This window comes from Nothobranchius furzeri, chromosome 11 (assembly GCF_043380555.1).
Source record: "Nothobranchius furzeri strain GRZ-AD chromosome 11, NfurGRZ-RIMD1, whole genome shotgun sequence".
Classification (NCBI taxonomy): domain Eukaryota; kingdom Metazoa; phylum Chordata; class Actinopteri; order Cyprinodontiformes; family Nothobranchiidae; genus Nothobranchius; species Nothobranchius furzeri.
In genome coordinates this window covers 40492592-40519138 of record NC_091751.1, presented here as the reverse complement: position 1 = coordinate 40519138, position 26547 = coordinate 40492592, and the positions used below count along the sequence as shown (strand labels likewise).

The 26547-nt window shown below is 42.7% G+C and overlaps 1 protein-coding gene across 4 annotated transcripts in view; it reads right to left on the bottom strand.

Annotated features, from left to right (window-relative positions):
• Window positions 1-26547, bottom strand: part of cadm3 (cell adhesion molecule 3) — a 186079-nt gene that overhangs the window by 150144 nt on the left and 9388 nt on the right. For all 4 annotated transcript variants that reach the window (XM_054743126.2, XM_015956087.3, XM_015956089.3 and 1 more), the window contains exon 2: window positions 20422-20579. In XM_054743126.2, the coding sequence (XP_054599101.1) occupies window positions 20422-20536 (115 nt within the window). In that variant the 5' untranslated portion in view covers window positions 20537-20579. The remainder of the gene's footprint in view (window positions 1-20421; window positions 20580-26547) is intronic.

The following is a 26547-nucleotide window of genomic DNA, read 5'->3' as shown; positions in this document are numbered from 1 at the left end:
GGTCCCTCCATCACTCCTTCAGAGAGGGCTGGAGGAGTGGTTTAATTACTCTGCACTCTGTGAGTGGAGTGCTGCTAGCTGGGCACCAGCTTAGACGATAAAATATATCAGAAAATTATACAAACTTATCAGCATTGTGCACACATGCGTTCGAACGAGAGTGTTTACCGGCCTTCAAAAGAAAATAGGAACATTGTGTTTTGTTGACCATTTCTTTATTGTAACAATGCTTCGTAACAGTCAGTTAAACTGTTGGACAGCCTGATAAAGAGAGCCGAGAATAACCTGCGGCAGACATGGAGAAGCTTGAAGAATACCTCGTGAAAAAACTAAAAATATGAACGTTTAATTCCGCCGTGACTGGAGGAGTGAAAAGATGTGCAGCAATCGTTTTATTTGTGGACGGAAATGACAGGAAACGTGGGTTTAGAGGTGGCGAGCGCATGAAGAAGTGGAGGAGAATAATGAGAGACAAATTTGTCCGTGTTAAAAGTCTCTTATATACAAAAAACACAATATAAACACACTATCTTGGACCAATACATGACAGGATACCACAGAACAACGCTGCGCCCTCTGTTGTCCTGCCGGGGAATTGCTTTGCAACACTCTCCAGGAGCTGGAGAAGTATGAGAGCAAAACGCTTCCGTCAATCCGTGCGTGTCTGTCCCTTGCGGAGCTGACGGAGAAGCATGAATCAGGCTTTAGGATTGTGCATCTGTGGAAAGAGCTGCATAGCTAAATGTGTAAGTGCATGGTGGAGCAGTGGTTAGCACTGTTGCCTCGCAGCACAAAGGTTGCAGGTTTGAAACTCGGCTGCGGCCTTTCTGCGTGGAGTTGCGTGTTCTCCCCATGCATGTGTGGGTTCCCTCCGGGTACTCCTGTTTCCCCCACAGATCACAACATGCCCTATAGGTTATAAATTGTAAGTCGCTTTGGATAAAAGCGTCTGCTAAATGAATAAACATAAACATCCCATAATAATATGCCGAAATGTCTAACTGTTCTCCTGGGATTCACTCTTGTTTTGAGCTTCAAGTCCTGCCAGGTGTTTTTCAGCCCCAGGTGCATGACAGGCACCTGATTGGGTCCTGATTGGCAGGTCTTGGACAGCTTGGGAATGCTAAAGTTGGACCTTTAACGATTCCAAGTTGAGGAATAAGATGCTATTCCACTATTCCACAGGAAAATGAGACCAGTCTGGTCACCAGCATGAGGAGGAGGAGCCAAGCATCAGTATTAAGTCTATCCCTTGTGTAAAAATGGCAGATTAGCTGTGTTGCTGATTCCAGATGCACAATCCTTTAAAGTGGTTTCTTGTAGTAAAGGTGACTCATCAGGACTCCCAGTGTTATATAATTTATTTCCGAGATGCAGTTTTACATCAAAAAATAAAAGCATCCAAACACAAATTTTTCAAACTTGTTTTTCAGAAACTTTTAAAGACCAAGTTCGATAGTTTTTTTAAAACTAGCAGTGGTCTCTAGTTTAGCTCTATGAAGAAAAAAGCTCTCGCGCTCCTGTTTCAGGAAGTAGAAGTTAGCCGGAAAGATGGGGAGGACACGGCAGGATTTGGAGTCTAATGGCCCTTACACACTAGAATCGGCTCCACTCCGCCTGGACCGGGTTGGGAGTTTTCTCATTTATGGAGCATTTTCAGCCCTCATCTCAAGGTCTGCCTGGAGCCGAACAGGGACGACACACCCACTGATTGGCTGGCTGGCTCAAAAGCATGCCTAGTATGCCTGTTCTTTTTTAAAATGTTTTTCTAATTTTTTATTCACCCTGTGTCTTATTGATTTTTAGCTGTTATTTTTGGGAATTTTGTTGTATTTCCTTTTTATCTTTCATCTGTGTTCGACATGTTTGTATAACGTTGGTTTAATTAACTAACATTTTTAGTGTACAGCGCCTTGTTTGGTTGTAATGCCTTGTGAATGCGCTTTATTAATAAAATTGGATTGGATTGGATTGGATTGGATATCAATAAAGGAAGCCTCTGACTGGCTGATAGAATCAGCCCGTGGGGCCTTCCCACACCGCGATTCATTATCATTCTGGAAGCTGTGGAGTTAACAAGCCTCTGACTGAGGTCATTTTCCTCTGTCTCTCACTCCTGTGAGGAGGCAGCAGTGATGTTTAAACTTCACAAGCCTGAAGGAGTTCTACCATGTTGTGTAGTTGCTAATGCTAACTGTTAGCTTCTAGCTGAGATGTGCTCTGCTGCTCTCCTGGACTCTAAGTCAACAACAGGCTTTCCCATCGCGAGCCAGGATGGGTGAGTTCATGAATGCTAGTTTAAAATCTGACGCAGATCTGTGTGGTTTTTTTCTGATCCAAGCGTTGCCTCATCTGTTTTTGATCGCTGGCTAATGCAGGAAATGGAGATAGAAAACTATTTTCACATTTAGCCTGCATGTGAACCTCAGTGTTCGATAATATTTCAAAAATATCAAGTAAAAACTGTTTCTCAGGGATCCTGGACCTTAAATTCCATTCCTTGGAATGTTTACTGTGTGCCTTGGGACGACTCTTGTTGTGATTTGGCGCTATATAAATAAACTTGAATTGAATTGAATTAAATCTGTTTTTATAAGATGAGCATTAATTGAGAGTAGATCAAAATGACAACAGCTGCAACCTGACTTACTTTTAGGACTAAACCTGCAACTTTATGCAGAAAAAGAAACTAACTCAAATACTGCATGATGAAGTAGTACAATTAACGGGATACTAGGCAGTTTTTGCTTACTTTTAGTACCCCCTAGTGTCCGTTAGTTAAACCAAAAGTGAAATTTATCTCCTTAATCTAACTGATGAAATGTCTCCTCCATCTTCATTAATGTCTACAGGAGTGATTCATCAGTAAATCAGCTGTTTTCTTGATCTAAACCATGCAGGAAACGTGCTGGAAGCAGACTGCAGTGCCAGGCATATCAGATCCACCTTACTAAGTCCAACAGAGACCGGACCGGCACTCTGAAATTGTAAGTGTGGTATTCTGGCCACAGAGGGTGTTGGGGGTCTGAGTGACTATTCATTAACCCTGTAAAGAGTCATTTTAGCGCATATTGGGTCATGAAAATAATTATAAAATATTAAGAAGTCACATAGTTTGCCTTTAATCCTTGCATGATGCCACCAGCCATAATTGATATGGTCTTCTAGCTAATTAGTTGTTAATAAAACAAAAAATAAATGAGAACTCCTTCAATTTGCAGTGGTGAATTCAGCTGAGAATGATTACATGGTAAAGTTGAAAATGAATTAATTCAGTTTGAGTCTCTGTGATCTGAACTTTGAGCTAATGCTTTTAAAGTGTGAACTTGCACATCTCTGAATGCCTGCAATGTGTGAATGCAAAAATGGAACAATGTGCGAGCAGCGCGGCGTATCTGTATGCAGCGGCTGGTCTGTTTAACACGATTCTCTGCCTGGAAGTCAACAGCTTGGCTCACACAAGTATTTTTGTTTAAGTAAAGACCAGAGGGCATTGGAAATGTGTGAAGTCGTGTGTGTGTTTGCACTCCTGCTCATGTCTTTTTGCATAAATATAGCTTTCTGTATGTTTCTGCGTGTGTTAGCATCTGTTTACACATTCTTCATAGCCTGTCTCCTAGAATCTGTGTGTACGTGCCTGTGTGTGTGTGTGTGTGTGTGTGTGTGTGTGTGTGTGTGTGTGTGTGTGTGTGTGTGTGTGTGTGTGTGTGTGTGTGTGTGTGTGTGTGTGTGTGTGTGTGTGTGTGTGTGTGTGTTTGCAGGCATACAGAATACTCTGCCTGACAGGGTGTGAGAAAACGAAGTGAAGAAGAGTGAATCAACTCGAGGTGTGTGTGTGTGTGTGTGTGTGTGTGTGTGTGTGTGTGTGTGTGTGTGTGTGTGTGTGTGTGTGTGTGTGTGTGTGTGTGTGTGTGTGTGTGTGTGTGTGTGTGTGTGTGTGTTCATGACGATACCAGAAGAGGTGCTTGTGTCGGTGCCTGTAGACAATTCTCCAGCAGGAATAAGCAGCTTATAGAAGCAACATATTCTCTTTAAAATACACTTCATCAGTTTTAATTAGCTGTGTATTTAGCCCCAACACCTGGATTGAGTGTAATTCCATTTGAACGCGTAAGGCTGCTGAGCAGGGCATGGAAATGTCTCAGGTGAAGGTTAAATCGCCACGGCTGCCTCACATTTCCATAATGTCTTGTTTTTGATTGTGTCGTGAGTCTAAAAAGGATATCAGAGGCAAATATGCATGCCCTTCATTTTCCTATCGCATGCTCCGTGTAGCACACCATGCTTCACTCTTTTCAGCTTCGCCGTTTTTATCCTCTTGTGAGACTTTTCTCTTTCTCCCTCGTCCTGCACGTTGTTTCTTTTCATTTTCTTTCCAGTCTTTGCACCCCGTCATTAAAGTGTGTTTGCTTCTTTCCCCTCCCCAACCCTATTTACCTCCATCTCCCAAGCTTCCTTCTCCCTTACTGTATTTTTCTTCTTCACGTGCATGCCTCTGTCTTTCTCTCTCACCCTCCCTCCCTCCCTTTAGTAATCAGCTTATCCTATGTGTGTCCAAGCCTCTGTGTCTGTGTTCCTCCGCTCTTTGTTTCGAATTCATTCAGCAGGGAGATTAGAGATGCCTATTTGGTTTCTTTGTCTTCATCCGGCACAGCAGCACTGAGTTACATCGTGTGGCGATGGCCCCATCATCAACATGCACATTTACTCATCTTGTGCTCAACATACCTCGATCACTGTCAAAGACTTGCTCCAGAATTCAAAAGAAAACAAAACCCCAGCCCGCACTTCTACACAGAGCAGAGTGTGAGTTTAAAGCCTCTGTGTGCAGGATGACTGATCAGCCGACCTTAAATAATACTTAACCTTTTCCTCTTTTCTGGATCCAGCTGTATTTCTTATTAAAATGCAAATAGAACGTTGATTCTAAAAGTTTCCAAGCAGAGCACATTCAGAATGAGACCTTCCCGGTATCTGGAGAAGGTGTTATGCTTCACTTCTGTTGCAACAGATTATAAAGGTTTGGGGATATTTAGAGATATTAAGAGTCATTGAAGTGGATTTGGAGCCACTGAAAAGATAATTAATTATCACTTTAATATCTTCCTGCCTTGATTGTCTACAGAAAGTGCAGAATGTTAAGGTTAGGTTCCTAATTGGTACAGGCAGACAATCCCACATCACTCCCATTCTGGATGATCTACTACTCCTAGTATTCTACCGGGTTCAGCGTAAAGCTTTAATCCTTTGTCCCCAAAACCCTAAATGAGCTCTCGTATACCTGTCAGAACAGATTACCCCTTACATCCCTTCGCAACCTTTGAGTTCCTCTCCTCACCTCTTCCTGTGCATCCCAAAGATACGTTACAAATCCCATAAGGAGCTGTCCTTCCCATTTTCCCATCTAGCTCTGTCGCTAGCCCTGTTCAGATCTGCTCTAAAGACACATTGTTATTAGGGATGTGTATTGGTGAAATTCTGGCAATACGATACGTATTACGATACAAGGGAGACGATACGATAGATCACAATATATTGCAAAACGTTCTGCCAGACGATATTGGTGATTTTTTTAGACTGGAATTATTATAGGAAAATTCAGTAAACAGTCCAAACTGATACGTAACATGTTTAACATGAGGTATCTGAACCATAATAGTGGGATTTACATTTCGGTGGTGGAAAATAAAACCCATTGCACACTTCTGCTAACTAGCAGTTGGAGTTTACCTAAAATACATGTGCAGACTGTGTAAAAGCAGGTTCAGTTTGCAAGTCTGCAAAAATGAGTTTTAAGCCTATTCTTGAGAGCATTTGAGTCTCGGAACAACTGTTTTAAAAGCATTGTCGCCTCACAACTTCTTTTAGTTGGTGGAATGACCAACATGTGTAAATTTGAAGAATGAAAAGATCAGAATGGCTAGATGACTATAGCTCGGATATATCTGGAAAGCAAGTTTTAAAGGGGCCACATTATGGAAATTCTACTTTTTGGAGCTTTTTCCCATGTCATAAAAGTATTTCCTCATGAAACAAAACCCTGCATTCATGGATTTTCCTAATGCAGCTGGAAATTTTGAGTTTTACTTTGAAAAATCCTGTAAAGCTCAATAGAAACTATTCTTGTCATCAGGCCCTGCTCCTCTCCCGAGAAGAGAAAGTGGCTGCAAACACATTTGGGAGTTTTAACAGGCTAAGCAGGTTGAGACATGCACATACCCAAAATGAGAAAATTTTCTAAGTGTTTTGCTAAGGATTTTGCCATGGTAAATCAGATTGCTTTTAAAAGTAACAGCACACCTCCCACGGCCGAGCCGCTCGTTTTGATGAATAATTCGTGGGGGTGCACCACACAGCCGTTCGATCTGCATTGACGTCCACAGAAAAATAATCATAAAGTCGATTAATGTCAAAACTCCACCCGGTGCATAACAATAAGGGCCCTGCTTGCTGCAGCAGCAGATCCCTTAAATATGGTACCATGATTTAACATGCTTTCCAGGTCTCATATGTCATCTTTTTCAGCCCTATTGACCTCCAGTTTGTTGTTTTTTTTAAATGTTTTGCATAACAATCTTCTCGTGAGGGAAGATATTGGTTCCTTTGTGTTCTTTCGACTGGGGATCACAACCAAAGCGGCAGAACGTGTCACTACCCTTCTCTAACAACAGCTAAGCTAAACGGGAATGCCAAAGCTAATGTCTACAACCAATTTACGTCATCATCCCACAACGCCTTGCGTGCTCGAAAACGTGGTGCCCTCATTCAGCTAAGATTGTGTAAACAAATTTTTTTTTTGTAGTTTTGAACTGTGTTTTCATGTAGCAGCGATACTTTTTAACATCTTTAGAGCAAAGTGTCTTATATTTGAGGTTCCTATTAACAAATAAAGCATTATGCTGTGACTCCAGCAAATAAAAAGTTGTTAATTTACGCTGAACAGGAGTAAAAAAAATGTTTCTGTGTTGTTTTTCACAGAAGAAGAATTTGTTTTTGAACTGCTGACATCATCATCTGCTTCCATCCTCAAGCTCCTCCTCTGCGGAGCAGGAACGGAACCCTGAAAATGTCCCAGCGTGAAACTCAGGATAATCCTACAAGATGTTTCTTAAATTCAATCAAGTGACTGATTGATTCATGATCTTCTAACATGATTGATAGAGTGACAACCATTCAAGTAGCACAGTGGACTCCATTGGGAAGCAGGTTGGGAAAGGTTTCTCACAACTGGAAACACCAAGTCAGAAAACCTCCCAGCAGGAATTTAAATAAATCCTGACTTTCGTTCGTTCATTTATTTCATTCAGTCAATCAATCAAATAAAAGTTACATTAAAACAATTCATGTTCACAAATAATCATAAATGAAATGGAGCAGAAAGAAGAAAAAACGTATATCTGCCCCCTTTTCACATCAAGACATTGGCTGTTTAACTCAAAGCCTGTCGTTCACCTACCCCCCACCCCAACACAAAACAAGTCTATCAGCCTACTTAAGGTCTTATTTCATCATGATAGGTTTGACTCTTTTTTAAATACAGAAATTTATTTGGATTGTTTTATTTCACTGTGGAGACTATTCCATAAATAGACTAGGAACTCCCACCATAGCATTCCGGGCATTGATGTCTCTGCTGTGTTTTGCTATAAAAAGACTTTTAATTTTTAGGTTATCACCCCAACGTCACTCTAATATCATGATTTTGGGCCTATAACACATAAAGAAGTTTAGGGCTGAAATAAATCATCGAATGGTTCAATTAATTACATTTCTCGATTATTTTTGTTACAGATTTGAAGCTTCGTTAAATGTGCGCACCACAGTCTGAACACATTGTGAAGGAAAATAGAGAAACCAGCAAAGAGAGAAACCATTGTAAAAGGCAAAAATGGTCCAAAGTTTGGGATCATGAGTTAAAAAACAGTCAGATTTGCTAATGCTAAGCTAGCACGTAGCACTCTCACGATCAAGTGGAGTTCAGAAAAACATGATGGTTGTAAATAACTAAACTCTACAAGTGGAAGAAAGATCCCCACCCTCCCGTTTATGTGTGGATGTCTGCAGCTGCAGCGGTATGGAGCAGAACCGCTGCAGCTGCTACCTGGAGTTAGGTTGTTGCTACTGAGTCACCGACCAGTGTTGCCAACTGTTTTTGACTGAAAATAGCTGAAGTTCCCCCAAAAGTCGCTAGATGTCACCAGATGACGTCACGTGCCAATTACCATGGTTCTCGACCGGAAAAGGGTGGCTTGCCAACTCCGGGTCGGGGGAGAGGTCCTACCTCAAGTGGAGGAGTTTAAGTATCTCGGGATCTTGTTCACGAGTGAGAGTAGGAGGGATCGGGAGATCGACAGGCGGATTGGTTTGGCGTCTGCAGTGATGCAGACGCTGAGTCGATCTGTCGTGGTGAAGAGGGAGCTGAGCCAGAAAGCCAGGCTCTCGATTTACCGGTCGATCTATGTCCCAATCCTCATCTATGGTCATGAGCTTTGGGTAATGACCGAAAGAACGAGATCGCAGATACAAGCGGCCGAAATGAGTTTCCTCTGTAGAGTGGCCGGGCTCAGCCTTAGAGATAGGGCGAGGAGCACGGACATTCGGGAGGGACTCGGAGTAGAACCGCTGCTCCTCCGGATCGAAATGAGTCATTTGAGGTGGTTTGGGCATCTGGTCAGGATGCCTCCTGGACGCCTCACCGGGGAGGTGTTTCGGGCATGTCCTGCCGGCAGGAGGCCCCCGGGTCAACCCAGGACACGTTGGAGAGGTTACATCTCCAATCTGGTCCGGGAACACCTTGGGGTCCTGCCGGAGGAGCTGGCGGAGGTGGCTGGCGGAGAGGATGGTCTGGAGCTCCCTAGTTGGGATGCTGCCCCCGCGACCCGGACCCGGATAAGCGGAGGAAGACGACAACGACAACATTATTTATTACATATAAATATCAGCTGGGAAAGATGGAACTAGACGACACAAAGTTAGTACATATTGTTGATCCTTTTAAAATGTAGTTGTTTTATTTATATATTTTTAGCAGCAGACCGTAATCTCGTTTCACTTCAAACGTCGTCAAATTGAACATTCAGTTAATGGATGGATGATTCGACAGAATATTCCAATACTAAAAAATCCGATAGCTGCAGCCCTAATGGAGTTACATGAGCTCCAACTAGGGATGAAAGGAAATATCAATACACAAAAATATCACAATATGTCATGTTATGATACTGAATCAATATTTAAAAGTAGTGTATTGATTTTATTTTATTTTTTATTGTATTTCCAAACATTTATTTCTTTTGTGTGTTGCAATGCTAACTTATAACATTATTATGTTTGGAGTTAACATGGCGAATTGATTAGACAGTTATACCGCCATTTGTATTAATTTCTTGTGTATCCATTTTGAATGATTGATTTATTGACTGATTGATCTATCTCATAGTACAAGCCATCTTTAAGCACTTTACAAGTAAACATTCCAGTTGAACCCTATTTTTTAAACATTGCATTGAGTTCACTTAAAGTTTTTCCAATTAGTTAAAATTTTCCCACCAAATTAAACCCAGCAGATTGCATGGAGTCACTGACTTGTTGTGACAGTGGAGAGGAAAACTCCCCTTTAACAGGAAGAAACCTCCAACAGAAATTGGCAGAAGCTATATGCCACGACTGACTGGGGGTTTGAGAGACAGAGCAGTGGTGGTGGGGTGTTCTTATTTATTACTCAGACTGTTTTTTTTAAGAGGCGTGGCTTTTTTAACATCTCAGACTAAATATTTACTCTCTTGTTTATCTTCTAACCTGGGCGAGAGCTGTTTGGCATTTTGCACCTACGGGCAATTTGGAGTCTCCAATTAACCTAAAGATGTTTTGGGGACGTGGGGGGAACCCGAGCACCGGGAGTAAACCCACGCATACATGGGGAGAACATGCTATCTCCATACAGCAAGACTGCAGCTGAGGTTTCAACCTGCAACCTTGTTGCAAGGCAACAGCGCTGATCGCTGTGCCACCATGATGCCCCATTTTTTTCATAAGGGGGAGGGGGTGAGTTGGACAAGTCAAGACATATACGTAAAAAAAACGCGTCACTGTGGTCTCTAACAGACACGAATGAATGCCAGAGGTTGAACACAAGCTAAGCCAAAGATGTGGGTCTTCAGATGCCACTGAAACACAGTCGTCATCTGTGCCATCGCCAGAGTGAGTTCGTTAGGGGCCTTCAAACTAAAAACAGGAAGTCTGCTAAAATATGGGAAATAATTATCATTTGTCGTCAGAGTCGCGTTTCCCTGTGGGGGTGTGGTTACTTGTCAGATGTCCTTTTGTGGAGACTCGTTGAAGTTATACACTATTTGAAGTGTCTCCACTTGGAGATCTTTCCGTTTGTTGCTGACGGTTTGTAGAAGTTCTCCTTGGGACCTGAAATTTATTAAAAACTCGTCTGACTTTGTGTCTTCCATATTTTCCAACTTGGTGGTGAAATCCTTAACCCTGTCGAGCTCAGACTGCAGACTGCGTTTCAGCTGTTTCTCTTCCATAAAAAGCTTCTCCAGTTTATCACAGAGACTCCAGATTCTCATCAAGTTCTTGCATGAGGGTAAGTCTGTTGGAGAAATCGTCTTTCAGGTTTTCACAAAGAGAAGTTTGATGTTGCAGCTGCTGCTCGACACTGCAGCTCCTGAGCTATCTTCCTGTCTGATTCAGCTCTTTGAAAGTTTTGCTGGTCGATCACCAGGCAGAGAGCCGCGTTTTTCTGCTTTAGCTCCAAGATTTTGTGTTTGAGGTGAGAATTTGCTTGGACACACCCCGTTTCGATTTTGAATTACTTTCTATATCAATATCAGAACGGGACATCTCTCCTCTGTAGCCCTCTGCTGACCAAAACCTGCACTCAACACTTTTGTGGTTCAGATAGGAACACCAGTTGGACGTCTCTACCTGCTTTACAGCAGTAGCTGTTTACTGTGCTGGTAGCTCTTGTAAAGGCTAGCAGTTAGCTTTTTTTCACCGTAAACGTAAGGGAGTAATGTCTTTGGAGATGAAGCAAAGACCTAAACCAAAGTGAACTTCAGTGCAGCCTACACTCCTTTGAGGGAGCTGGAGGAGGCTACGATATCACAGACTGATGGTGACCTGTCTTTGTTGCTACTGGACTTGTAAGTAATAGTATTCCTTAATTTCTTTTTACTTTGTGGGTTATTTAGTATCAGCTGACTGGTGTTAGCTCGTTGTTAGCACTAGCTACAGCAGGCTTGTTTACAACTGTTGCAATTCTGCTTTAAACCAGAAGCAGGGAGAAGCTGGAAACCTGTTTAGTGTTGCTTTAAAGTCAGAATTATTTTCTGTTTTTTTTCCATTGACACCAATTCTCTTTCAGAGTTTCTGAAAGATAAACTTTGATTTAAATTTTTAGTCCTGCACTTTAATCCATGATCAGTTCTGATCTTCAGGACACTTTCAGATGGAAACAAACAAAACAATAAATAATGTTAAACTGTAGGAAAGCAGCAAAAGGCAAATTTATTATTTTTTTTCGACAAATGGAGTTGATATTTTTTTAATTCACCACCTTTTAAGATCAGAGGAAACAGGAGCAGCAAATCTCATAAGAGAGAATTCAAGCATCAAGTGAGAATGTCTAGATAAAATAAAGCTATTCCAACTATGAAAACAGTTATTGTGTCGAACGAGTACCTACCCAAGTTGTGGCATTCAGAAGAAACACAACAGAACTGAATAAAAGCACTGCGCAGAGGCTGAAAAGTGCAGGCTGGATTCGTACCAAAGTAAAATGATAGTGACATTTTTCTCGCGCAGTGAAAAAATAGAATCTCTTCACGATTCTCATTAAACAGAATCTTGATACAGATTAAAATCCAAATGATGTAAAGTTGATTAAACATCAGATTAAACGCCTGCCCTTTTTTTGCGTTGCAGACTTAGAGTCGGCTCTGTTTGTAAATACATCAACATTATGAAAATCAATTTGTGTGCTGACACCTCAGTAGCTTCGTGCAGCAGTAGTACACAACCTCACTCGTTGTGTTCAGTTTTTTATTACAAGCAAGGAAGAAAATGCCGTGTAATTCTGTTTTCCCCTTCTACAAAGCAAAATGAAAAAAATTGAATTAAAAACTCAGGAATCTGTTATTGATCCCACAAACTGCAGCATAAATCATCATAATAAATCAGAGTTTGCATAGATCAGGCAAATAGCCACAGCTTGTGTTGCTCTCCTTTTGCTTTTTAAATGTTTAAACAAATTATGTGAAAATAAATACAAAAATGTCTGATTTGTTCTGTTGTAGTGTTATGTTTTTATCCAAAATAATCATATTTGTGATGCTTTAACTGTTTATTTTGGTAATTTAAATATTCTGTTTATAAAAGTTGAATGTGTATATTTTTCTTCTCTTGCTTCTGAAGTCAATTTAAACAAAGTTTATATTTATTTACTCACCTATGTATTGATTTAAATGTGTTTAGGGTTTTGGTTTGGAGAAAAAAATGTTAATAAAGGTCAAAAAGTAAAAAAAACATTTAAGATCCAACTGCAGACGTCTGTAAAGTCTACAGTGGTCACATCTGGTAACAGATGCTGCATTTTGACACAGCGCCTGTAAGTGAGCAGGTCAGAAAGCATCGTTGCTTTGACTAAAACATCTGATTTCCACAGCAGCAGCAGTTCATCAGGAGGTTTTTCCCATAAAGTGTGTTGCTTAACTTTGCTAGCATTACCTGTTAATTGGGGGGACTGAGACAGGAGTTTGAAAAATAAATGTCTAATTAAATTGGTAGTATTGAACATAGCTCTATCACTACTATCGTGAAAAATACCCAACTGCAAACAATGCCCCACTTGGATTTTAAAATACCTCCAGACTTATTGTTATCCAAACCACTTAGCAAGATAAGAACGAAACAACAGGTTTTCAAGTGTCAGCGTGTGCAGCCTGGCAACTAAAAAACCATTCAAACTAATGACAAGAAGATGAATAAATTCATTATTTTTGCACAATGTGGCAGAAACAGCAGCAGGTTAAGGTGAACAGTTCAACGTGCAAAAAATCGCAGCAATAAACTGCTGCCATGTTGGTACTTGGGATGCCCCAATCATGACTTTATTTTTTCTCTGATACAAATCTGAGTGATCGAAGAAACTGCTTATATAAACACTCTGTTCAATAAATGTATAATTCAAAAAATGAGACAGTCAGCTTGATACGTGATCTTTTTTCTTAAAGGAGTGATTGAGTGACTTTCCTACTAATATTAGTTCTATGGTCAATACAAAACATGTTTATGAAGCCTTTGCAAATACTTCCTCTAAAAAAGTGATTTTAGCAGTTTTATTTTTGATTCAGTACCTTCCAGAATTCAGGTCTCTGTCACTTAAAAAAAAACAAGATGGAGTGGCCACGCCCACCCACCCCCCACTCAGGCTGTTATAAGCTGAAAACCTCTGATATCCAGGTGGGTATCAGAGCTCTCTCTTGCATGTGAGAGGCAGTTTGAATCTAATTCTCCCATTTGTGACATCACAAACAGGGACTTTTTGAAACTGCTCGTTTTAGGCACATAAATCCTAAAATTAAACATTGGCAGAAAATGGCTTGATATTATTTTTTCAAGTGTTTATAGAGTAGAGTAACCACATGGCAGCACAAAAGGATTCAAATTGTGAGCTTTGAATAATATGTCCCCTTTTAAGAAAACAAGCTGTTGCTGGCCACACCCACATATACCCCGATCAGGCTGCTGTAGGCTGAGAAACTCTAATATCTGAGAGGGGCTTGAAATAGATTCGCTACTCCTGACACTTTTACTGGATGCTGGATTCCATGACCCCGCCCCCAGCTTTTGATGCAATAACATTATTGGATGGAAGCAGCCCAGCAGACGTTGGTGCATAATTATAGTAAAACTTATGTAGAAAGTAAGTCAACAATAGAGATCAGAAGCTAAGTGTGGCCAGTGCTCTTGTAATCATCAATGAAAACATGTCTTGATTGGGAATACTGGTCCAAATAGAATGATCAGACTGGGACAGCTCTAGTTTTCACATTAAATGACATCTCACTGTAGGTAGCAGGGGTGTCATGGAACTGCTGACGTAAAAGAAAGGCACAGAGAGCTAAAGGTGGTCAGATACTCAGATAAAGATCAATAAAAACTGCCCCGATCGGAGCACCAGTCCAATACTCAGCCGAGTAAACAGTCTGTGTTGAAACAATGCAGAAAAATCTTTCCGCTCACTCTGATCAGAGACACAAGAAACAAACTTGTTCCATCACCTGCTCAGTTCTATCACCTTCTATAACATTTTGCTTCAAACCGCTGAACAAAAGAATAAAATCCACATGTCATCAATCTTGCTACCTTCCAGGAAAGGCTCATAAAAGACGACCTTTTCCACTTCAGAGAAAAGTAAACGCAGACTCTGTAGAGTCAGGTCTAATGATCCTGCACCCGTCACAGTTGTTCCTGTGGACAATGCAACCTCATAACTAACAGCCTGTGTGCTGACGGTATGACTAAAAGGAAAAACACAATTAAATTCAGCCATAAATGATGAAAAGCCATACGCATAATGCCTGGTACTGTAAAGGCATTTAAATAATACCGGCTGCGTTTTAACAGCAGATGTATATTGGAACTGCGAGACCTTTAGTAGAGTGATATGATGCCATTCTCAGACATAAAGAGCTCAGCAGTGCAGCAGAACCATAAATGAATTCCTCTGAGCTGCTGTGTTACAAAAGGAAAACTTTAATAATGATGCAACGGCTTCCAAACTGAAATCACATCTCGGTACACAATAATATGTGCAACCAAAACAATAGATGCATTCTTTGTATAGGACACAATATTCAGCTCTGCTCCGGAACAACGTTATACCCTGAGAATGGATTTCTCTGAGGTTCAAAGCTGAAAGCTGCACTCGATTTAATCGCCTTGACATCATAAAAGTGGAAAAGGACAAACACCCAACAGCCATTTCCAGTTATGTTATTGATAGTGGTTTTTGTGGTGTGGGGGAGGCGTGTTATTAATCTAGATGCTTGCAGCAGACCAAAAACAGGACTTCAGGAGGTTTTCAATGTAAACATGTGTTTTCCTAAGATTGATCTTCTGCGATATGATGCCCATGATGGTTTATATCGTCTAGAGACGTGTTGCTCTGCGTGTTTCTTGGTTGGCTGCTCCATTAGAGGGTCAGCGACTGGCTGTCCTGTGAGCGGACGGCAATATCCTTGGCAGAAACCAGACCAGAAATTGTCCTCAACAGCACACAGGTGGGTTGAAAAGGCTTTATGGCTGTGGTGTCGGTGATGAGGTGTCCCCATGGACACACTCTCTTTCTATGAGCTGAAGTGATGGCATCATCAAAAAGAGGCAATAAACGAGAGCAGCTTCTGCCGTTTCATTGGTGGAGCTGCTGTGCTCAGGGGGAAACCCCCAGCACTCAGACTGGATCGATACAAAACGCTGCACTCTACAGCCAGGCCCCTTCGTCTCCCAGCGCCCCATCATAGCCGGAGTTTAACGCGGAACACTGATTGGCTTCAACAAACAGATACACCTTACCAGGAAGCCCGTTTGGTGTGGCCAGCCATGCATCAATGACAAGAAGGATGATTTCCATCTCAGCAGCAATCAATTAAAACACCCCAGAGAGAATTGTAGCAGATAGCAGGTGGGATGTGGTGTGGGTTTGAAAGAGAGCAACCTGATCAAAGGGAAAGCCAACTAGGAGCAACAACAAGAGCTCTTGTTGTTGAGAATAAGGTGACTTAATGTATTTCAAAGCTGTTGTTTTTGCTTTGTTTAATCCACGCCGTCTGTGTGAAGTGATGGTTTAAAGCTGGCAGCTTGTTAAATGTGGGATCCCTATTTTTTTCAACCCTGGGCTGCTGCAGTGTGATTTGTCTTCTGTAGCACCTGAGAGGAAGCAGAGTCTGTTAACATCTTGCAAAATCTCAAGAGCCCTTCTCTTTTACATTGACTAAATGGCATTTTGCAGTTATTACAGTGGTAGAAAGGCAAGATGGATCTGTTCTGATGTAATCTCACGTTGCCTGAGTGGGTCTGGGTGGATGTGAGCATCTTCAAACTGATAAGGTCTAATGGAGTCTTGTTTGGGTGCTCTTGATACCTCTAAGATCCGACTGCGGTGATGTGCCACTGCATTTTAATTCTGCGTAATTTAGCCACACATCATCACACACACATAAGCACTCGTGCCTTGTTGAGCCTTGAGTTTCCCTCGCCGATGCATATGTAATGTCTCAGCATGTCTGCAAATCCATGGCGATAGCATGAGCACGCATCAATAGGTATAATGTGTGATCCCACTGGCTCTAGCGCTCCATGGCATGTGCTTTGTTAGAAGTTTAATCAATCAGCCACCGCGCCTTAATTAATCGGCAAGAGGAACAGGAGAAATAATTGGGTTTTTGCCAGATGTGAATCAGCTGCAATCCAATGTCAGCCAATCAGGATCCAATTTGTAATCAAGAAGCTGATCTGGACAACGGGATGCTTACAGGATCAAAGACGGATAAAAACACAAGACAATGGGAGTAATGCAGATTTGGGCGGAGAATTCTGATGGAAAACAGATGGCTTAAGGCTCTTCGTGACACGTTGAGTGTGCTTTTATCGGTTAATCGGATTTGAAGAGAGTCAGGATGTTGATCAGCCATAAGAACAGAAACCTAGGGTCTGTTAGGACATGGGATGGATTTCTTCACTAAGGAATAGAAACATTAATTTGGCTCCTCTCCAGATGTTTCCGAATGAAGCAGGAGAAAGTTAATGAGGAGTGTCTGGTTTTCCACTGAAGCAGCAGATGCCATTACCTGTAGCCCACTCTGATAACACGGATCTGCCCATGCTCACCCAGGTAACCACTAGTGTCTGAAACAAATACAATAGCACCACAGCTGCAGTAGCCAGCACAGAGAAGAAAAATCAGTAGTTTAGTCCTATGCCACTGGAGCCAAATGGAAAAATAGCTTAGGCCTCTTATTAATGTCACAGTGGCTAGGCGGTAATTCCCCCAGGCACTGTGTACCTCAGCTTGTTAATGAGTCACTGCTTATCAGTCAGCCTTGTTAACAGGCAGAGGCCTCTCATCCAAACCACCTACTGCTACTGTGTGCTAGCTGTACTCTGCACTAGCCAAACATGCCCCCATCTTGGCACACAGGAAGTCAGCAGCAAACAACAGCAGTGCACACAGGAAGTGGGCTTTGAGCCGATGAGAGAGAGTTTGTCCAGGGGGGGAGGAACACGTTTTGTTGCAGAATAAAGTGAACTGCTGGCAGACACGCTGAGTCGTCCCACCTGTAAATCTTAGTGCGCTAACAACCGGTCCACACAGCTCCGCTCTCTTAATCTTTATTCATTACTGGCCTTGGCTGGAAGCATCCGGTTTCATTCAATGGTACCGACTGGCAGAACTCACAGAGTAAATAAACAATTAAGCATGTTTCTTGTCACAGAAGCAAACTTCCTACTGGGGTGTAGGATCAGGCTGCCGTGGGTGTGAGGGCCAGGTGGCTGATGGGAGGTCGCAGCACGCTCCTCCACTCATTGTGAACTGAGTGCTCCAACAGACAGACCCCGTTCTCTCCATCACACCTCCTGGGTAGTTGGGTCAACATTACAGAACCAGAGCACAGCCGGCCAACTGCATGGCTAATCTGTGCCCTTCTGAGAGGCACATGGTTGCACATCCAGCTGTGGAAATGGATATGTCAAATGGTGCGCAATTAGCGTCTCCCCGATTCGCTCAGTTGCTCTAAGGAAGGTCTCTGATAAGTCGGGACCAAAACCCAGCTAATGCCGTCCTTTTCTTGACATACATGAAATAGAGATGGGAGACTTGGGAGTTCAGGGTTGATCAAAAGTTTAAACAGACATGACACACAGCCGGCCGGCTAGCTGGTGTAAAATAACCCTGGCAGGATGGCAGAAGCTTTTGTTGTGTTTCTCTGTTTTTGTTTGATGCAGAAAAGCCCACAGTTTTAATTCACAGTGCACTCTAATTCCAGCAGTAATGGGCTGGCCTGCTCTCTGATGGTTTATCTGCTCTAACATTGATTTGCTGAGCTCATCATTTCCCCTCTCTGATATATAATGTTGAATTATTTATGCTAAGTAGACCCTTTTCTATTCTGGGTCCTCTTTGCATGGACTTCTCCATTATGACAAGAAATTATCTGACCACTCAACCACCCTAATCCATTTTCTACTTAGTGGCTTTGCAGAAGTTTCTAAACAATGCTGAAAAGACTGATCGCTGCTGATGTGACTGATGAACGTGGGCTTAAACACAATTCCTGCTCAGATTTCAACCCGACTTTTAGAGCATCCCTCAGAAGTCATGTGCAAAACGACATGATTTACAAAAGTACTCTTGGTATTGTTTTATTTTTGGTGTTTAATGAGAACCACCTCCCTGTTTGCTTACAGGCAGTGGCGCCCCCAAGGGGTGGCAAGGGGTGGCCATGGCCACACTGTCCACACAAGTTGTTTTTTTTTTAATGAAAATTAATAAAGGAGCATTTATTGCATCACTACAGGCTAAAGTTTCACAGATTTACCACAAAGATCAATTTGGTGTGCAATCCCAAAATTTTATCTGGCCCCACGGCCACCCCTATAAAACTTTTCTGGGCGTGCCACTGCTTACAGAAGTCTGTCGATACGTCGTCTCATTTTCATGTTTTGGAGAGACAAACTGCATGTAAATCTATTGTTTTCCTTACAATTCAAACATTTTTCAAAGAATAGATTCTGACTGTAAAATAGATGTATTACATTAATTTGGCTGGAAAAGAAAAAAGCAACCAACGAAGTCTACCAAGAGAACAATAAAATTCTTGTTAAGTCACGACTCCATCCTTCAGTCAATTTGACTCTTTGACGTGTTTTCTCATCTCTTAAATGCTGTCAGGCATCTCAGCCTTAATTACGCTCTATGACTGACGTGATAATGTAAAATAGTGCTTAGGTGAAACCAAAGCAAGAATTGGTCATGCATGGTCAGGCCTCCCAGTGGGCACACCTTAATCAAATTTGACACGCTTCTGGATGAGAGTCAAAACCATTTTTGGACCCAGATAACGACTACCTGGGTTTCCATGATGAGCAACAAGGCCGGGATCAGGATTCTGACAAGCGACGCCATCCGTAGGTCGTTTTCTCCTCTTTAACAGCTTTCTGGGCTCTGCATTTCTTAAACTGTTACCTCGTCCCAGTTTCAATATTGTACCTCGCTTTTTGCTGCATTGGCTGACCAATGGAGGAAAGCTGCGGCGGTCATTTCCCTCCCCTCAAATCATACATAAATGCACTTCTTCTCAAGCATGCATCCTTTTACTGATATGGATGAGCAATGTCAAAGAAGAGTAAATGATTGCGTGTGGGCTTGCATCTGCAGACTTCCACATGTATTCAAGCACATAAATGTACAAATTGTGTGCACAAGTGAACACGATGAGCCTGTGAGGGTGTATATTCCAAATGCAAATCAGAATATGTCTGTCAGAAGACAAGTTGCCTGCTAAATGATCTCACAGTCCTGTGCCAAACACTGAGCAATTAAATCCCAACTGTACTGAGACAATGGCAACATGGATTCTACCTCTGTCAATCAATTTTCTATGGCTGAGGAGCCAATCATGGTGTAGAGTTTTGTCTGTGGTACCAGCTGCCCTCTAAAGGTTGTATTACCGGCAGCCAGTCACATGAGAGTTATGTAATTGGGAAGCACACCGGACAGTGTTATTGCTGCTCACTTCACAGCAGGGATGATATCATTACAAAGTGCTTCTCTCATCAAATCCTATCTTACCGTCCGCTTCAGCTGCGGTTACAGCTTCAGCCATGACGAGTGTTCTGTATCTGGGCTGAGCGTGTGCTTTGGAACGCCGTCTGAGTAAGCACTAGATGCTCACGCCTTTTCTGCAGTTTGCATGAAGCTCTAACACGGAGAAAGCATTCGGTCTTAAGACAGAGAGAGAACATTAAAGGCAGAAAGCCAGCCAGAGCCTGATTTGTGCTTCTTGGATGAATGTGTCTAAGGATGGAGAAAATAGGCTTCAGGGAAGCTGTGTCATTTTGGCAGGAACCTGTAATGTGTGAGTGCTGGGACTTGAGCCCACGTGCAAGTCATGCACGTCCCTCAAAAACAACGGCAGAAATTCCACCGAGGGTCCAGGGAGGAGGGAGTGTCCCATGTGTTTAATAACGCTTCCATGCTTCTCTTTTCATAATACAAGAAACAACAACCAAAAAGGCCTGAAGTCAACAGATAGAGCAGCGCCACCGGAGACAGACAGCTAGGGTCGGGGAGGTCAGAGGCCCCCAGGAGACACTGAGAGATAGATGAAGAGAAATAAATGTGCTTACCACCAACATTGTCGCTGTGAACCACAGCTGTGAACAGTACAGTCAATAAGCTGACAATCCATAGAGCAGAGGGGGCTGATGGGAAGGCCATGGTGGGGCGCACAGATCCGCCCATCTCACTGAATGCTCAGGAGGGCAGATGAGCTATGGAGAGTCACCTGCAGGGGAAACAATGAAGAGCTAAATAAAACAAGCATTGCAGGCCAACTGACCACTAATTGCATCCCCCGCCTCTGAATAAATGCTTGGCCCGCCTGTTCCTCACGTGCTGCTACGGGTTTCCATCGATCTGCTTGTGTCATAACAAACGGAGAAGGCTGGGGGAGGCGGGGTGAGGAGATGCAATGAAGCCAAGCAGCATGGGAACAGAGATGAGCAGTGACGTCTCAGCATTTTGGTCCAGGGGGGCTGGACCCCACCAGATGTCACCGTGGAGCTCCATGCACGCTTAAATGAAAACTGTTCATTTAGGGGAAATGATGTATAATAATCCATTATGCTACCAAGATGATTCTGTTGTAAACATCTGTGTATGCATGTCAAAGACTTGTCCAGATTACTGACAGGTCAAATCCTCTCCAGACATCAGAGATTGGGGCCGGCCCATCAGCGTCTGTGGGGCACAAACCACACAGCCCCAAGCTCAGATTATCCAGTCAAACTACTGGTGCAGCAAACATGACGTTATGTTAATGTTCTAAGGGACATAAGTGTTTTGCCATCTAGTGTTGGTTATCTGAAAGTGAATAAAGTCAATTTTTTTTATGTTGGCTAAAATTAGCTTCTTGCTATCAGAGATAAAACATTTGGGATTATTGGATAGAAGAGTTATTGAAAAGTTTGCCCAAATGAAAGATCAATGTGCATCTTTCTGTTCTAGTAGTGATTAACACTGGTGGGGGACCCTAATTAGTCATTTCATGCGTACAAAAATGTTTTAATTAGATTTATATTTAATTACACTGGAGCGTGAGATCGATAGGCGGATTGGTGCTGCATCTGCAGTGATGCGGGCGTTGTACCGGTCTGTCTTGGTGAAGAGAGAGCTGAGACAGAAGGCGAAGCTCTCAATTTACCGGTCGATCTACGTTCCTACCCTCACCTATGGTCATGAGCTTTGGGTAGTGACCGAAAGAACGAGATTGCGGATACAAGCGGCCGAAATGAGTTTTCTCCACAGAGTGGCTGGACTCTCCCTTAGCGACAGGGTGAGAAGCTCAGTCATCCGGGAGGGGCTTGGAGTAGATTTGCTGCTCCTCCACATCGAGAGGAGCCAGTTGTGGTGGCTCGGGCATCTGGCCAGGATGCCTCCTGGACGCCTCCCTGGTGAGGTTTTCTGGGCACGTCCAACCGGGAGGAGACCTAAAGGTAGACCCAGGACACGTTGGAGGGACTATGTCTCTCACCTGGCCAGGGAACGCCTTAGGATTCCCCCGGAGGAGCTGGCCCAAGTGGCTGGGGAGAGGGAAGTCCGGGCCTCTCGCCTTAGGCTACTGCCCCCACGACCCGACTCCGGATAAGCGGATGAAAATGGATGGATGGATGGACGGATTTAATTACACTTCTAGCTTTTATCTGTATTTTATATGGTTCATTTCATATTGATCAAATTCAAGTTGTCTGCATTACAGAAGTAGTTGCACATTTATATCTGCAGAAAAGTATCCAAACTCATAGAAACCTCAGGGTCGATGACATCACTAATTATGTAAAATAAGTGAAGAGAAAGTATGTGTACAGATAAACTAAATTAAATGTACTCTTACGGTGTTTTATTCAATATGTAGAAAAAAGCATCTGATCTGTTGGTAAATGGTAGGGCGCAATGTTACACACGAGAAATGTATTTATGGGGATTAAATAAAACTGTTCACCATTCATTCAAGTAACTTATAGACCAAGTTACTTCTGAGGCTGACTTGTTGACTTGTTTTATGAATCAGTGATTGACTGACAGAGTCCAAATCTCAAGTCACCCAAAAACAGTTTATGAGTTATTTAACTGCATTTTAAATTCAGTTCACATAAATCTTTATTCATGGTGAAACATTAAACCACTAAAGAACTGATGTGGGAACTAGATGTTGGAGTAAATCAGAGGTTGGTAACTTCTTCTGGATCAGAATATTTTTTTCCAGATGGAGCAGGCTTCACCTGGACCTTGTAGCTCAGTCAGTATGGTGTTGGGTTGGTGTGCAGGTAGTTCAGGGTTCAAGTTTTGGATGCTTTTAGACTACTGGTGATTTCTTGACAACATGAAATGTTCTAAAAAAGCAGCTACTGGTGTACTCCTGTGTGTGTCTCAGTCTGTTTGGTGTTTGGTTGGAGTGCTGAAAGTTTAAGATTCAATCCCACAATTAAAAGTTCATTTGGGAGTTTAACCATTAAGTAGTTCCTTAATGCAGCTGCAGCTCACCACTCCTCACAGGGATGGGTCAAGTTTCACCGCAGTGTGATGACGTTAACTTTGTTTTTGTTGGTGGTGTTTGGAGGGACAGGTGGCACTTGTGTATGGCAGACTCACCTCTGTCAGTGTGCCCCAGGGCAGTTGTGGATTAAATCAGGCTCATCACCACCAGGTTGTCAATTAATGAGTGTGTTGTAAAGCGCCTTGGTGGGTTCCAAGACTCTAGACGGCACTATATCAAATACAGGCCATTTACCATGTCAAACAGAGATAATTAGTAGTAAGTGTCCTGGTCCCATTTCCACTCCACTTCAGTAGGTGGCGATAGCGCACCAAGAAGTGGCTTGCTGTCTACCACAATTCTGCTTTAAGAATAAGAACATGTGGTCATGGCACATGTGGTGCACAAAAACCCACTAAAATGGCCTATCATAATGTTTTTTTCATTTCTTTTCTTCTTTTATGATGAAGTGGGAGTGTCACCTTTCACAAAAGCATTCTTTTTTTAAATTTTATTGACTTTTTGTGCACCACATGTGCCATGACCACATTCTTATTCATCAAGCGGAATTGTGGTAGATAGCAAGCCACTTCTTAGTGTGTTATCGCCATCTACTGGAGTGGAGTGGAAATGGGACCAGGATGAAACAAAAACAGTAGGTGGCAGCGTTATTGCATGGTCCTTTTTCCACTCCACTCCAGTAGGTGGTGATAACGCACCAAGAAGCGACTTGCTATCTACCACAATTCTGCTTGAAGAATAAGAACGTGATCTTGGCCCATGTGGTGCACAAAAACTCACTAAAATGAAAAAAAAGAATGATTATGTGAAAGGTGACACTCCCCCTCCATCAAAAAAGAAGAAAAGAAATGAAAAAAACATAATGATAGGCCATTTTAGTTGGTTTTTGTGCACCACATGTGCCATGACCACATGGTTCTTATTCTTCAAGCAGAATTGTGGTAGATAGCAAGCCACTTCTTGGTGCGTTATCGCCAAATAAAAACAGGTGGCAGCGTTATTGCATGGCCCCATTTCCACTCCACTCCAGTAGGTGGCAATAACGCACCAAGAAGTGACTTGCTATCTACCACAATTCCACTTGAAGAATAAGAACATGTGATAATGGCCGTGTTTGAGTTGAGCTGCGCCTCGCCTGGAAAACAGATGAGAGCAGATGGAAGCAGCGGGGGGAGTGGCTGAAAGCCGGCGTTTAAGTCGGACACAATTTCCTGCATGTGTAGCTCGGGGGTGACGATGGCTGAAGATATTGTGTTAGCGTTCACACTTGTTTAATTTTCAATTTTAATTCTGGTGCCTGTTAGCAGCTGAAACACATCCTCACCTGTTGTGGATATCATATATTCTATATGGAGACACGAGTGTAATAATAAGTAAAGGTTAGCAGCTGTAGCTTCAGTGTGCTCATAGGAAACGTGACAAAAGAACACAAATCACGTTCCTCTTTATGGCCTATATAGTTGCCATCATCAACGTAACATGATTTACAGAATACATGTGACCAACTAACATTTCATGTTCTACCACCGGATGTTTGGATCAAAATATGAACCAATCAGATCTTAGATCAGGTGAGAGCCAGGCGTTTCCCATCATCCTCTAGGTTTTGCAGCCGATGGAGAGCATCTGCAGCGCCTTGCTCCAAAATCTGCGGTCGCCTTGATCTCACGAGGTTATCGTTGCCTACGTACGCATGACGTCAGAGCAAGTCGGCGTCAAGTCGGACACAAATCTAACCGGCATGCACTGCTCGCCGATCACCGCTGATCTAATCCGCGCAGAGCTGGCTCATCTTGAACACAGCCAATGGCACATGTGGTGCACAAAAACTCACTAAAATGAAAAAAAAAGAATGATTATGTGAAAGGTGACACTCCCCCTTCATCAAAAAAGAAGAAAGGAAATGAAAAAAAAACTAACAATAGGCCATTTTAGTGGGTTTTAGTGCAACACTTGTGCCATGACCACATGTTCTTATTCTTCAAGCAGAATTGGAGTAGATAGCAAGTCACTTCTTGGTGCGTTATCGCCACCGAGTGGAGTGGAAATGGGACCATGCAATAACGCTGCCACCTGCTGTTTGGGGTTTATAATTCCAGGACTTTTGTGGACAATGTAAAGGAGCTCAGTGGGTTGGCATGTGCTACCCCCAGGCCACTCACTGAACGGGATTCAAACCAGTTGCTGGAGAATTATGAAAGTGAATCCCACTAAGTCACCGTCGCACTCTGTGTTCTGGTGGGACATTTAAACTAGTCATTTTTATTGTTTGTACCTAAATGTCTGATAGGTCAGTTCTAGGGTTTGAACTCACATCTTCCATGCTGCAAATCCCATATCTAGCTGAATGAACCACACAGACAAATACATGTACCTTGCACTTTAGAGCTCTTGATATTAAGAATTCACGTAAGTTCTAAAGTGACCTTCTTTACCAGGAATTGAACCCAGATGCTAATGAATTCCAAGCTTGCACCTTACACACTCAGCTACATGGGCAGCTGTTTTCAATAGTCTTTACAACTCTTCATGTTTTCAAGAACTCACTGAATTTTAAGCTAAATTTGAATTTAGGAAGTGAACCACAAACCTTTAGCACACCAACACCTTACAGACTGAGACACACAGGTGAATGTGAGCAGCTTCTTTTTTTAAACATTTCAGGAATCACCAGAAATCTGAAATCTTTTGGACATTGAACCCTGAACTATCTTCACTCCAATCCCCCACCCTAATGATTGAGCTACCAGGTCCAGGTGCACTCTGCTCCATCTGGAAATAAGATTCTCATCCAGAAGAAGTTTTCAACCTCTGAGTTTCTCTCATCCAGATCTCACCACATCTTTTTGGGGGTTGAATGTTTCACCAAGAATAAAGATTTATGTGAACTTAATTTAATGCCCTATATCAGAAGACTTAACCAGACATATTTGTACTTGTGATTCCCCAATATCTATTGATGGTTTGCAGGTAAGACCTACTGGGACAGCATTAGCTCGGGGGGTAGAGCGGGTTGCCCAGTAATCCGGGGTCTGACCAGAGAATGCTGCTGTTGTTCCATTTTTGTTTTTTTAAAACACAGATAAGGTTTTTCTTTACCTTGCTAACGTTTCGTTTGCAACTGCAAACATCCTCAGAGCTGACGCTGATGGTGGCGTCACTTCCCACTCCGTTTATCCGCAGGCAGTGGAAGACGTTGTCACCCTCTGCTGCCCGCTCTCCCCTCTCCGACGATGCAGTCCCATGCACGATCCAATGAGTAAACTCCATCGTCTATGGAGTCAATTTTGTCAATAAAGTCTCGCGAGAGCACGCACAATCACGAGAGGATAATTAAACGTCCGTGAGAGGATAAGTTCCCATCCACTAGCGCTCAAAAAGTCCTCTGCGCGTGTTTTAAACTATCCGCAAGCGCAAAACACCACCTTGCGCGTGTTTACAAAGACCCGAGAGCAGATTGTATCCAGTCAAGCACAGACAATTGTTCCTGTCGCTCGTAAGTGTGGGTGCTACGTGCGTGGAACTGTTAACACACGCTCGCGCAGCCTGCTCTGCTCTCGAGTAGAAATTCCGCTCTATCGGACAAGTTTCACTTTTGACAGTTTGGGGGGCGGGTTCCAAGGAGTCACTTTCAGACAGAGATCTTTACCACATTTTCCCACAGTACTTGTTTACGTGCAGAAAACATCTTTGATTC